Source organism: Echinococcus granulosus (assembly GCF_000524195.1).
Source record: "Echinococcus granulosus chromosome Unknown EG_S00010, whole genome shotgun sequence".
Taxonomy (NCBI): domain Eukaryota; kingdom Metazoa; phylum Platyhelminthes; class Cestoda; order Cyclophyllidea; family Taeniidae; genus Echinococcus; species Echinococcus granulosus.
Genome location: NW_020170390.1, coordinates 1,220,115 through 1,235,230, shown reverse-complemented (window position 1 = coordinate 1,235,230; position 15,116 = coordinate 1,220,115). Strand labels below are relative to the sequence as shown.

Sequence of the window (15,116 nt, the reverse complement as noted above, 5' to 3'; positions counted from 1 at the left end):
ACAGAGGGACGAGCATTTCGGTGTGTAGATGTTCTGCCTTGTTCAAAAAGAGCATTTGGCTACTACATATCATTGATATGTAATAAAGGTAAAGAATTCAACAAACTTTCTGTTTGTTGGCATAAAAAGTGATATTTGCTCAAAATTTCTGTCATTTTTGGATATTTTCCATCTGGAGCACAGCTAAAAACCATTACGAAATGTGTGATGTGCCTCATGTAGCGTTTTTGAAAGGCAACATTTCGAATTTTGAAGAATAAACAGTCAGTGGCATTATGAATCCGGGTGAGTAATCGTCTTGACCTGATGGTGGAGGGGAATAGCGACGACAACGTCCTGTGCCGACTGACACCTTGCAAGGATAATTTGGAGTGTCGTATAACTCACAATGCCAACGGTTCGATGAGTAAGCGGCGGCTAGTTCCTGGAGTGATAGGCAGTTCCAGATCACTCTCCCCAGCCAATACGAAGAGCGCTCGCACTTACGCACGCACGCACTCAAAAGCTGGCATTCGGGCTCGCTCCTCCTAAGCGCTGCCATGTGAACGCACCGCGTCCTCTGCATCGCGGCCGCTAGAAGAAGACGACGAGAAAGAAAAAACAATCAAGACGACAAAGGAGAAAGGCGGACAACAGAGACCAATCTTTACACACATAGAAGGAGGAGGGAGTGAGCAGAGACGGACGAGCAAATGCCGAGAGGCGGGAATGCGGATGAGTGGTGAAGACGCGGTGCCAGTGTCTGTGACGCAGGAGGTGCCGTTTGCGGGGCTGTCAGTGGGACTGCTGCGCTCACTGCGGTGGGTGCGAAGCGTGGGGGCTCTAGTGGGACAGAAACGCCTTCTCCTCGGCGTCAGTTGGAGCGCGGGAACCCTTGCCCTCCTCCTCCTGTTCTGCGCCATTGCCATGGACTCCTGGCTCTTTACCGTTGAACGCGAGCCGGACGAAACATCCAACGCCACCTTCCTCATCACCCTCCACTCAGGCCTTTGGCGTGTCTGCAAGAAAAACCTATTCATGAAGGATGTTGGAAAGAACACACAGTGGAACTTATCATGGCGTGAGTGTCCTCCACTCCTTCCATAATCACATATGCGTTCCTACCCGATCCCTTTGTTATTTTTTCCCTTTTTTACTTTAAGTATTTTTTGTTTTGTGCAGGGCTCGAATTAGGCATCAGATTGTTATTATTTTTCACTTCTTGGTCCTCCTCATGTTGACCTGAAGACAATATTTCGATTGTCTACGCAAGGAAGCTAATTTCATTCAGCATTTTTGCATTTGTCTTTCACAAAAATTGCTAACATAAATGTTAATTTTTTTGCTCAACTCACAGGCCCTGAAAATTTTTAGCAATTTGCTAAAGTCACGCAAATATCAGCTCCTCAAAATGCAGCCTCGAATTCAGCGAAATCAACATGAATAAATTAGGCGAGCACACGAACAACCGTGCAGATAAGAAAAACAGTTCGTGTAAAATCTTTAAAGAAATTTTATGATCTGTTGCAAGGAATTCGTGTACAGCATTTGAAATTTTGGATTTCTTGATTTTTTTGTGTATAAATAAAATAGAATGATGGTAGTCCTGGGACTGGCCAAGTAATCCCCACCAAAATGCCCCGTTTCTGATAGGAACCATGGCCAGGTATTTTTATGCTATGAGAGCTTGATAATATCATACGATTTGCATCAAAAGTTGCTAAAGAAACCTTTATAATTTTGATGACTATACCCAACACTCTACCTTTCCTATATTTTTTGAATAATCACGTTTTTTAGGTATCATGCACGAATTTCACGTTTCACAAACGTACTTCCCTTTGACACCCTCTTGTAAACGACTTTTCATTACTCAAAACTAAAGACGCTAGAACATGTATAAAATAGGGATTTTGAGGAAAGTGTTTATTAGACTGGAAGCATATTTGCTGACATATTCAACCGGTTGGAACTTTCGGCTGCAGTGGTGCTCTAGATCACGGTTGCTGCCTCATAGACTGTCAAAAACTCTATCACCTTCAAATACGATCCTCTCAATTGCATTCCCCTTCCATTGTTGTCCTGAATGAGATGCAATAGCTAGGCCTGAATTTAATTCTACATTTCCGTTACTTTGGTAAAGCCATTATTAATCTCATAGGGTTATACCAAAGCCTTCCGTCAAAAAGTAATCACCCATCACGCTTGTCCATCTTCGAAAGGTTGATAGAAATCAGGTAGGTTGTAATCGGCGTCACCTATGCGGCATTTTGACATCATTATTCATTTTTAAAAATTAACAAAGTATTTGACAGAGAAGAGTCCTTTATCTACAAAACTATTCTTCATAACTTGACATAACTTTAAATATTTTTGGAGTTGATTGTGCTTCTTCTTAGAGCAGGAAGGAAGGTGAATACATTGGGACATTCTCAATGCAATGTTTGCTCACCGACAGTTGGAAGTGGTTAGTCTTTCATAAATTCCACAAAAAATACTAATCGAGGAGGATAAAATGTAACCTAAGGATTGGTCTAAACGTTTTATTTTGGTAATCATTGAAGACAATGTGCTCTTGGCTTTTCAATTAATCCACTGCAAAGGCCCTGCAAATTCCACCTTAATTACAAGCATAACTTGTCATCCTCCATTCGTGTCACAAAGACGCTAAAGACAGGGCGAATTCAGTGCAATGGGTATTCCTTTGGGCCTTTCATCTAATAATCTTGGAACTAATGAATCACGGATTTCGCCCAGCTTCGTTTTAATAGGCTGATTGTCAGAAGGTATTGCTGAGGCAGGCTCAGTCGCTTGATGGGTCTGATCCACCTCGGATGTGTCATGCTGTTTGGTGCTATGGGTTGAGTAGTCATTTGAGTTACAAACACGCAGATGCAGTCAAAATGTGGATTGCGAGATTTTCTACAGCTAAAGTCCAAAATGCAGTAACTCCCACAGGGCACAAGATTGGTTGTATCGTTTTCCCAGGATCACTTCTGCCACTTGAGACACATACTACAGAGGCGGCCCTATTCACGCATCAGTCATACTACCTACGCAGCGCTGTAGGCGCGGAAAAGTGGGCAAAACAGTTCGAACAGGAGGACGTTCGCTTGCATGCGCACGATAAGCATCAAGTACTTCAAACTGCTGCAAAATAACCTCAAGTTTTACCCCAAAATTCCGGCATAACAATATAAATTCCTAATGAATTCCCACTTATTTGCTGGTCCCTTTTCTACCAAGAAGCAAACACCCGCCGATCAAAACAATGTTTGACATTAGTACAGTGAGATAGCTTGATCAGCATATTCTACTTACAATGTAGTCAGATAAATTTGGCAGTTAAAGTTGTTAAAAGGTGTATAAAGCTAGGTAAAAGAATACTAAAGTGTTAGGCTAATTTACTGGTTGAAATTCGTTTCAACTTTGCTTGGGTGGTCGGCCTATGCAGGAGCCTTCACGCGACCATATTTCATTTCCTTAGGAGTTATTTAACGCTGGCAAAAGTTCCTCCTCACAACATTCCACTCATTAGCTTCGTTCCAAATCACATTCATTCCTGTGTGTCAAGTAAACGGAAGAACTGTTGTTATTGCTTCATTGGAGGTGATAAATTGAGAGCCTGAAGTACTCAATTACTAATAAAACCTGAATTACATGAAGGAATGAATTTTGGTGAAGACCTTATATATGATGTGATGGTATGGTGCTTGTTAAAATTTTAAAATGATGACGGTTTCGGAAATGGCAAAAAGGCCTCACCATCCAATAAGCCGATCACCTTGTCACTACATGGCTGACGAAATGTGTTTACCGATTAAAATTGCACTAGACGTACATGAACCGCTGCCTACTTATCTAGTTGATCTACCTTTTACGGCCTACTTTCTGCTTATTCAAAATCGACTCTATATGAGAGCGAAACAGCAATAGTGAGCCCTGACGATCATTTCCTAGTCAAGGTGGTAAGTACAATCTCATCCTCCCTTTGGCCGTATTTTCGCTGAATTCCAGAAAATTGGGCCAGATATTAGTATGCTGCCTAAATTGTATCCACACTTCAACATTTATCACCATACAGGGCAATTGCATCACTTTGGTTTTTCGTTACTATCCCCGCCTAGCCGATCACCCCTCTCGGGTGGGGAGTACCGGAGTTTACAGCCCCTGCGTTTATTCGCTCCCCGCCCCCACCACTCCTGAAGTCTCCGTCCTCGATGGTTTTAAACCTATTTCTCCAAATGGCACATAATATGACCAGAAGGTGCGTTGAAGGGGGCATGAGCTCACGAGCTGTGGCCGAATCAGTGATTTAGGTCATATAGAAAAGTAAATTGGTACTTCACATGAAAGGACTGTGCTTAAAAGTGGTATTTTAGACACCTTGATTCTTTCTACACATGCAAATGCATATGAGGGTGCTTAGCAGCAATTCGATGTTTATTAAAATAAGAAATAGGTGTTAGTCTAAATGGTGAAAAATTCCATTCATTTTCGTGCTCCTTCGGCTCGCCTCCGATCTTCAAAATTGTGGAGGCATTGCACGAAAGTTGGATTGAAGCTTGCTCCGCTTCATGTTCCGTATTATCAACAAAATGCTTTAGTTTGAAGCTTACATCCACATTAGCTACGCGCACCTACACTTCTGCGCCCTATTCGGAAAAATAAACGGACATTTTAATCGGTGCGTAAGATCTTTTGAGTTAGATGGCATTTCTTGCGTGCGTCACGGATGCTAGGCTTTATGTATGAAGTGGCAAATTGAATGCGAATCGCCGTGTCCTCTGCTTCAGCACTTGGCACTGCTTTCTTTCCAAGCCCTGATGTTGATATTCGCCTTCATATACGCTTTGGTTCAATGGCTTCTTGCGTAACAGTCACTGGAGAGACACTTTGTGGTTGTGACGTAACTTCGGTTCACTTTACTGCTTGACTTGGGGAGGCTAGGAATTTGAAATCTTCCTGACTTGCAATTCCTTTTTATTTGTGTGATTCTCTTTACTCAAAACTTTGCACATGCTCCTGCTATTCATAAAGGGGAAAAATAGGTTAGAATGGGTTAATCACAACGTAGGATACCAAAACTTCCGTAGACCACAGATAGTTACTGCCAGTCTTGGTTTTGGACGTGTGGCTATTAATTTCAAAGCTCGGTCTGTTGGAGGTGGATACCATATTGCACATGGGGTGATAAAATTTCCACTGTGATTTTATTTTGCGCGTGTTGTGTTTTTCCCCAGTGTGGTGATTTTAGACGTGTAATTTATGCTCTCACGACTCTTCCCCGAGTGGTAGATAACTGCGTGGTTTTTAGTGAACCGCATTCAGATTTTTTTGTATTAAACTGAACTTTTCATGCCTTTCGGAGTCGCTATGCCATTGATTAAGTTGGAACAGGCATGAGAACTGGTTTTACACCCTAAATAAACGCGAAATTCCATCTGCAGAGGAGAGTCTGATTCTTGACCCGACTGTGCATTGGTTTCCTTGCCTTTTACCCTCCTACTTCACGTTGTGTCGCCCGAATGAGACGCCCACATTCACGCCTCAATCGGGTGTTTTTTTATTGCAGTGGTCCATGATTACCACTTCGAAAATTGCTCATCCATACCTTACTTTCAACAGCGAGGCAAGGAAGCCGGCGAACTCAAGCCCACAGAGAGCATCCTCTGTAAGTAAAATGGCCTTTTCATTCCTATGCTTTGAATCATTCAACTAGCTGTCGTTCATGCGTATGTGAATTTAATCGCAATTTGATGATATACTTATTATAGGGCTAAAATATTATTTCATTAATTGTGCCGCATTCCTCCTATCAGTAGGAGTAATCGCGTACCCCTCTAAGTGTCATGCTATGCTACACGTCACGATAGTCCCTGAGATCAAAAAACCACCAGCGATTCTTCTGCGTAATTAATTTAAAGCATTAAAAAATTAAACTGTACTTTTCTCCCATTGTTCGAAAGTGTTTGTGCTTAAGAGAACATTGAAAAGTGCTGTGCGTTTTCCTCTGGATCTTGCGCTCACCCAAAACATCAAAAAAGCAGAGAAAATAAATTAGATGTCAATGGACCTAGCAAACGCCGTTACACTTCGCTAAAATCTGAGAGAAGACACACTGATAGGGCAGAATATGTATTGTCGACGTAGAGCAGGGCTGGGGGCTACTGGCATGACCCAGAGACCAGAACTCCCGGCGGAGGTAGAATGGCTGAGCCCCCAAATGGCCCGCTACCTAAACCGAGAGTAAAAAAACAATTAGCTTATTAGACTACACCGAAATCAGTCCACAGTAGGGGTGTCGTTAAGAAACCCCAAGATTTATTTCATTTGAAGGCTCTTCCATTATGATCTACCGTAAAAAGTATCGCTCCCTTTTTGCATTTCGTATGCTAAAGTAATGAGAGGAATTTGTCATCCCCGCCAGCCGCGGCCTATTCTGGGGATAATTTTCAACATTCTAGCCCGCAAGTCCTGATCGGTTTTCACATTGTAAAGTTGCTTCTCCTCAGCCTCACATCTCTTGTATATCTCTGCAAGCGCATTTGATCCAACTTAAAACTTCCCCCTGTTGCAATAACCTCCTGGAGAAGTTTCGAAGACTTTTTTAGCTTTATGCGTTAAAAAGTGTACTTCGCTAAAGATAAGTCTCCGAAAAGGAAACACCAAACAAAGATGCTGAAAATCGCGAGGAATATCAAAATTGCGGCATTAAACTTTAAACATTGCCTCGGGGTTGAGGATGAAAGCAGAACTACACGTCCTGGTAAAATGGGAAGTAGGTAGAGGGAAGGAAATTACGTTGATGTGAAAATAAAGCATCATTCAATCTACATCATAGTCCTGATTTTATACGTTTTACTCATTCTCCGACGTGTTTAACTATGGAAAACTGGAGGCCACTGTTCTCGTATAACAAACTAGGGAACTACGAATGTGGCTCTACAGCACCCTAAATCCGAGAAGCAAGACATGCCACAAAAGCAAGCCGACCTTGGGACCTAAAATTCGGAATCGCCTAATCAAATTTAGCTCAAACAACTAAAAATGGAGAGGCTTGAGCTATTTTTTCTCTAGCTAGGCGTTCGTGTTCTCCGTGATGGTGGTGGTAGCGGTGGTCTTCGGCACTTGAAAATATTTCGAGGTTTTTTCTCGGAACAAAACAAGGCCGTTTTTTATTCCAGCTCTGATCGGACACGATTATCAACACATACATCTCTTGCTAGCTAGATGAATCCCTCCCATGCACGTACCCACCCCTCACGACGACGGCATCCAAAAATCCGCCCACATTCTGACATCAACCAAACGCAATTAAGTGGTTTATTTAGTTAAATCCACCTTGTTTGTTAATGAAAATATTCACTTATCTCAACCGATGCTTAACCCTATTTACTTACCAGACGGATATGCCACTTCAATCAAAACCTTGAATTGAACAAACCGTGCATAATTTTTCCATTTTAGGTGCCTGTATTTTAAATAAACTTCTTGTTACTTGAAAACTAACAACTGTGTAAAGTAATAGAGTAATTTAGTTGTATAAAGTGGACTTGTGTAGGTTGAACACACCCTAAGTGGAAACTTGTCGCAGACAAGAAAGTTGTCCACTTGGACTGCATTCAAACTTCGACCAGATCCAAGTACGTGCGTGGATTGCTCTAAATGTAGATGCAAATTCCAATCTTCTTCAAAGTAGGATTGATAAGTGACAAACAAAGCCTTCGGTTTCTCTTAATAGCGTGCGTTTTTGGTGCGCTGAATTTAGTAAATAATTGCCAAAGTCTACTTAAACACCTCGTCCTCTAAATCCTTGAAGACGGCCTCTTTTAGCTAGGCATTGCTGTCGATAAAATTCTATGGGCTACATTATTTGTGGTTCAATTAACCGAGGGCAGGTGCATTGTTCTCTTGAACCGAATTTATTTCGCCCCAAAATAGGCGGCTGCTCTGTTGTCGCCAAAATTGATAAGTCACGAAACCTTCGATCTGGTCACGTCAAAAATTCTTCCGTCTGCTATTTTCACCCGCCCCCTGTGAGCTGAACACTAATTTTAGTGTTTTCCCATCTCCTTTGCACACGTCTTGACGTGGGAATGCAATAGAGCCGGTTGTAGGAAAGGTTTTTTGTACACAACACCTTTAATTGATCCAACAGAACCTAGGACTTTCAGAATTTTGGATTAGATTGGGGCTTAGCACGCAAAAATCAGTTTAGTTTGACGTATTGAGCAAATTTCATTCACAAAATTTTGTCCAAAATTTAAGCCTCATGCCTTTGAGTGAGCATCCGAACATTTCCTGGGTTGGGGTAGGAGTTGCATTCTGGGTTAATACTTGGCGATTTAAGGTTTTCTCCAGTGTATTCTAGCTAGGTGAAGGTCTACCTTTTAATGGCGGTCTTTATAAGGATTTGTCTCCGGCCTTTCTGAACACACTACCAAAATTTTGCCTCTCATGCACAATTGAGCGCTGCCGAGTTTGATGTGAAAATTCGGTTTGGCTGTTTCAACGCAGACTGTGGACACTACTTGAGAAGGGGACTTTCGATGGCTAAAATTTCCCTCAGAAGGTTGAGCCTGATATAAATGCGCAGCTGACACAAAAGCCTCAGTCAGGAAAGTTAACTGACGAGTCGTTAAGCCCATCTCCGATGCTGTGAGTAGTGAATTGGGGAGAGAGAAAGTGACTCCGGTGTCACGAAACCTTCCTGCACCAAAGTGGAGGAGCAATTTCCACTTTTAGTGAAAAATCGCACCCACTCTAATTAAGTAATGAAATGAATTTAAGGAATTATCTTCTATGCTGCAAATATTCCTTCCCGATAAAATGCCTCTACCGGGAATTGCTTCTTACGAAAAGGCAAGCATAACCTTTATCAGGACTCTAGTCAGGCTTATAATATCATGTTAAATTTTGCCTCAAAAACATCAAATCACTTACTCCTTGATCAATGTGGTTCATTGAGGGCAATGCTTCACAGCTCACTTATTTTATTCAAAGTATCCTTGCCCGGTTACTATAGGGAAGAATGCCTTCGTTCATCATTAACAAAATCGAAACCCATGCAATTATTTTCACGCAATTTTGGAAAAAACATGAATCTATTCCCTGTTTTTTTGATATGCTACACCTAGCTTCCTTAATTTATGTTAGGTAAATGATTCGGAGTTCCCGTTGCCTACACATCACTCTTAGGCATATCAGCAAACATTTTGCCTCCAGTGTTATCCAGCCATACCAAGGAGTCGTTGGATTCTATGGGCATCTCTCCGCACCACAATTTATAAAGCTGTCTGCTTGCGAGGAAAAATTTTTAGTGCCCTAAAGAAGCACTTGGGTGAAGGATTTTGCGAGCGCTGAGAAATGTCGCCACATCAAACGAGCGCGGGTCCACCCAGTGACTTCACGAGCCCTGCACAACCACAGGTCTAAGGAGACAAGATCAAAGGCAAAAGCTTGAGCAGAGCAGCAGAGGCGTGGAGGAATTTATCACAAAAAATGCAACAACATGAGCCTCACTTAAATCAACCGTGGTTATAAAACTCACTTTTCGACTTTAAGTTCTCCTTCTTATTGAAATTCGCTTAATATGTCACACATGGATGTATACTTCTTGGTGATTCCCGCTTTTCAGTGTCAAATGCTTTGGCATTCCTCGAATTAATACAGTCGAGGTTGAAACTATACTTCACTTAATTTGTTTAGTCAATGCATTATGTAGCCATGAATTGCAAGCTCAATTAGCTAGAACGCTGTTATGGTAAACAAGTTTAAGTTTCAGGAATACATCTGTGAATAAGAGAGACGATATTCAGTATTTAAATAGGTTAAAGAACAAATTTGAGTTCGGAGTTTTCTGATAGGTGTCAAATGAATTGCAATACCTTACTTGCTTGTTTAACTCTCGGTTTTAATAACGGGTCACTTAGGGCTCCGCCATTTCACCTCCACCGGCCATCTTGGCCTCCGGGTTACGCTAGTCTACCCCTAGCCCTTCCATAGGTCGACAGTATATATTCTGGCCAAGTATTGTCTTTTTCCGGCTTCAGTGATACCTCGGGGCCCTACAGAATCAATAGTTATTCATTTTAGATTGCCCCAAATATAAGTAGCACCATCAATTAGTAAAATTTTTATTAATTTCATATTTACTGTTTTTAAGCTAAAAAAGGATGATAAAGACTTAAATGTTATTTTTTCTAAAATCATTGTAAGGTACATGTGGACTGAGTACCTGGAGTGCTCCAAACATATGCATACATATTGGATAGGGGAACTTTGAACACTTTTTTCGAACCTCTTGTGACTATAATACTTGGATTATTTGTTTAACTTCTCGTTTCAATTTTGTTGCTGCTTAAGGCTCCTTCTCTTACTTTCGCTGGGCGACATGGACTCCGGGCTATGTCAGCAGCCCCCAGCCCTCCTGCATATCAGCAATACATTTTGTGCCCCGGTATTATGTCGTCTTTTGTCCATGTTCCATGTTCGAGAGCCCACGACGCCACTTAAACGACATAGACAAGTCTCTCCACCACTTGTTATTCCAACCTTTATTTTTACGTTAATTTTTGGAGAAAAGCTAAACTTTAATTAAAGCACTTTATTTTGAGATCACGAACTCAAGGTCCCAACTAAACACCAGTCAGGGGGATTGACCAGTGAAGACCACAAGGAGATGACGCATTCATTCAAAGGCTCTGTGTATTTTTCCAAAAAATTACTGTTCTTTTCTCTTTTAAATTTGACGCTGTGGTCGAGAGGAGATAAAATTCAGAATATGAGGAACACTAAGTCCTTCAGCCCACATAATTTAAGCCTGCTCATGAACTAGCAACATTTCAAGGAAAGGCTATCCGGACTGATTCATTTTAAGTTCACTCAAAGAAGCAGACGATAATACAATTTGCTCTATCATTGGTAAAACCTATCAACTTGACGAAGTAGTCTGCCTGACTGGGGTAAACGAAATGACTTTGACACTGCTAGACCTTGTTGTTAGGTTTCACGCTTCGAAATTCTTCTGTGTCGAAATGTTGACAGCTACTACAATTCCCTATGTTGTATGAAAGCCTTCTTGCCAACTTCCAGACGCAGATGCAACAGGAGTTCCTAACTACTTTCGTAAATATGCCATCTCAGGCCACGTGTTTCCTCTATTTGTTTTCTATTTGCCTCCAATTGCTTCTTCATTAATCGGTCATCATTTTTATTTGAATGACGCTACAACGTGTCAAGTAGCAGTTAAAGACACATGAAACGTTTTAAAAGTGGTGGACAAATTCAGGCATCTCGATTACCAGTGCAGAGGGATTAATTGCATCTGTGTATGTGGTGACAGATTCAATGCGACCTGCCGCCTTCTTTCCCCCCGCGGGGCTACTGCTGCTCTGCCTTGGTGGTGGCTGTGGGGTGGCGGCATGCTGGGGCCGACGGCGCAGCCGACGCCTCCTCTTTCTCGGTGGCGGTGCTTGCATCGTTAGTGGTGAGCCCTCTTCTCTTCTCTCCTGCCCTTACTTCCCATCCCTACTACCTCACCACTGCAATTCCGTGAGCACGCAAACTCAGTCGGTGTTGGGTGTCACAATGCATTTTCTCCTACTCCTTCCAGTCTACATGTAATCTCACAACATCTTATGATTCCGGAGGTGGCTAAAGAAGGTGTAACGCTCAAGTGATGGCAGGACTACGGCTGTAGCACCTTATTGGTGCGATGAAAAACATAAGTTGTGCTCGGCGGGAATTAAAATCTTATGCCTACTTTGCTCTCTTCGCATATTAAAAAATGGGCTCATTTGCCCTGAAGAAATAATTACGGGCTTCAACCGTACCATTGTCTACCAGTTTGAGTCTCCATCACTTAGAGTTTATGTATCTTTAATTTTCTGCTCAGTTAGCATTGAGAACATTGGGAATCTTAAAGCATTCATCAAATGCAATAAAGATGGGATATGTATCCCAACAATCACCACAATCCTCCGTCTAGGAGATCACACGTTGTTCATCATGAGAGAAACCCATCCTACAAATTCATATCCAATTTAAACTTAAAATGTAGAAGATTTATCAGCACCCCTATGGTACTATTTTGCAATCTTCATAAGTTTTTAAAAATTTGGGTTATGGGTATTTTGACAGGCATGGGAACTGCTTTTGATGACATTTGTCCATGTTAAAAGTCCTTTGATTATTATGATATTTGTAAATGTGACAATGAACAGAGCAATGATGCCGCTACACTGCTGAAATGTCGTGGGTCAACTCTTCTTGCTTTAGATAGGGGCGGATTTATTGCGCAAATGTGAAAAGATGTTGTGTCTAACTTAAACATCTTTATGAGTCTATTTCCCAATTTTTAATTTTGCTTTTAACTACGGTAAAGACTTTTGAAAGATCTACTTATGGAAGTTGCCTTATTAATAACAAAACGATGTTGTTATGCACGAAGCCTCACGCCACCTACGTAAAGGCAGGCTTGCAAGGAATAGAAGGTACATTTTTCCACTAGTTCAGTCTGAAGCGAGTTTTATTTTCTCCGTTAGGTATATTAACCCTGATAGGTATAGTACTCTACGTGGGCAGTGTAAGTTTAGCATTCGACTCGATCTCGGGTCCACTGCGAGTGGAGACGCGCTACGTTTACTCGTTTGGCGCAGCTTTTCGTCTCTGCATCGGGGCCTTTGTGCTTAGCGAGTTCGCCGGCGTCTTCGTCATCCACCTTTTCCTCGCCGAACTGCGACACAGACAAAACCAACGCAACAAAGCCCGCGCTTTCAGCTACAACATGATGAACAGCGTTTCAACCGACCTCCTCTCGCCCTCGCACATCCCCACCGCTACAACGTCAGTTGCTCAAATATCTCTCACCGAAAATTGCCTTGACAAAGTCAAACCCGAAGATACACCCTTTCTCTCCACATATCGACGACCTCCAGTGCCCAAAAGCAACCACTTTGCCATCGCCAACCACATCACCAACTCAATGCGCGTGAAGGTCATCCCCTATACCAAGACTTCAAATACCAAAATTCAAGTGCCCGAGGTATTTGCGCACAGTCTTGAGTCGCCTGAGCAGACAGAGATTGGCAGCAACAGCAACCATGATGAGTCCGTGCGCTGGGCTGCGGTGAAACGCCGTAGAATGGTAGATTTGACGGCGGAGTCGATGAACAGCATTCTCTCCGTCGGACGACTGAGACGAGGCAATGCTAGAAGTGCCAGCAACATTCGTACCAAGGAGGAGATCCCGGATTTTATTTCCTGTCACAAGTCCACACGAAGTTCGAAACAGCTGCTTTACTACTCCTGTCGCCAATGTGAACAAATGGTGAAACAGCAGCAGCAGCAACAGCAACAACAACAACAGCGACACCAGCAGCATCAAGAGGACACTCCAACCCCAAACAGTAGGCGATCACCCAACTTTCACCGGATGCCCACCTCAGAGAGCACTTCCTCTACCTCTAGTGATTCCATTACGCCTTCGGTTTCCGTCAGCTATTCCTCATACTCCGAGAGTGAGGAGAAGCTCTCTGATAAACTCTACTGTGACCTATCGCCTCGACGGCTGTCACGCTCACAGTGTCTACGTCAGCCTGGCACTGAAGCCCACAAGAGGCGATTTGCCTGTAGCGGCAGCAGCAAAAACCATCTCCCCGCCAATCTGCAGCGAGTAGAGGATTCTACCGCCTCAGAGTCGGAGCGACGCAGTGCTGAACCCTTATCCACTGCGATCTGTCGCTGTCCGGACAGCTGCTCGGGCGCCGAGACACTAGCCTCGCTGTCAGAGGCTCTAGCCTACAGCCCCACAAGCACACTTGACACTCCTATGCAGCGGCCAAAGAAGCGAGCCAAGCCCTACCAACAAGTCACCTCCATCTAGAGGTCCTCTTCCTGTCCTCAAGCTGACGAGTGAAGAACTACTCACTCACCCTCCTTACGCAAATTTATGTGCATGCATCTGTGGAGAGTGGTGACCACTTGACATCAGGTACCGCCTTATGTACCCCTTAGATTATCATCTCGGTTGTAATGATAAAAAGTTTACTCTTGACTTTTCTGGTTATGGAAAGATGTGTTTGCTGTTACTTGTGCTCCTGCCTTACATGGCTGTCCTAAACGTGATGGTAGGAGGCTGTGAGTTGCCGCTGATTGGAGTTATCTAGTGAACAGTTACGTAGGAGATGTAATTAACCACACAGTTCGCAGCAGTGGGGACTTATTTTCTCCAATAATACCAAGTGTGGCGTTTTGCTAAGAACTTAACACCTGACACTAAAACAGAATGAGTTAAAACAATTAAGAGTGAGGAAAACGTTGTGCCGGAAAGTTAATCTCCTTTTGTGAGTTTATAAGCTTGTGATTAGCAGCGGCTGGATTTTAAAGTCAAATGCAGTAGATATTTGAGAACGGTAACGAAGCTATTAACGTATCAACTGCAGTGTTATGAAAAATCAGTAAACAATGAATTCAGACAATGGTTCGGGAAAGTGGTAGCACCTGTTTTGATTTGTATACATATTAGGGAAACATTCGCCACTGCAACTATTCCACCATGGCTTCTGGCGTGCCCATTTCTGGTTCCTTTCCTCAAACCATTTTGCAACTATAAAAGGAGAATCTAGCTGCATTTTAAATTAGAAGCCAATGCAATGTGGGATCCCTAAGAAAAAATAATTTTTGAGAAACGTGAGTGACCGGTGCACTAATTTTGTACCTGACAAAAAAGAATTTACCACTATCATTTTTACAGGGCTGATACCTCGTCTTTCGCATTTGTCACACTTGATGTAATAAAAGACCATTTAGTGGTGTTTTGCAATGTGTTTTTATGATGAAGAGGCGGGAATTACTTTCACCCGTTGATAGCACTGAGCGTTGAATTTACCGCCCCAATGAAGCAAAAAACGGTGAATTTTTTCGCCTTTTCCAAACATTCAGTTTGGGTGTATATTTTTCATTCCTTGTACTTTTAGAGCTCCTGGGCTTGTTTTTTTCAGCTTTGGCCCAACTTCCCGATTCAACGCTAAATACGTGCCTATTGTGAAGACGACGACGATGATTCGCGTCTATCTGAGAGGTGTATCTTGGAGGTTCGGCTTTTTAGCCTTCGGGTTGCAGTAAAGAGGGGA

General features: G+C 42.6%; 2 protein-coding genes across 2 annotated transcripts; both read left to right on the top strand. All coding sequences in view use genetic code 11, as the record gives it.

The window, feature by feature from the left end:
- Positions 1-306: 306 nt before the first annotated feature.
- Positions 307-7,212, top strand: EGR_02343 (hypothetical protein; the record flags this gene model as incomplete). Its single annotated transcript, XM_024491592.1, has 5 exons — positions 307-406; positions 533-1,060; positions 2,968-3,116; positions 5,555-5,653; positions 7,060-7,212. 5 exons carry the CDS (start codon positions 307-309, stop codon positions 7,210-7,212), a joined length of 1,029 nt encoding a protein of 342 aa, XP_024354098.1.
- A 4,119-nt stretch (positions 7,213-11,331) lies between these two features.
- On the top strand, positions 11,332-13,867 carry EGR_02342 (hypothetical protein; the record flags this gene model as incomplete). The annotated part of the gene is made up of 2 exons (XM_024491591.1): positions 11,332-11,470; positions 12,552-13,867. The coding sequence occupies 2 exons, from the start codon at positions 11,332-11,334 to the stop codon at positions 13,865-13,867; spliced, it is 1,455 nt and encodes a 484-aa protein (XP_024354097.1).
- Positions 13,868-15,116: the final 1,249 nt, after the last annotated feature.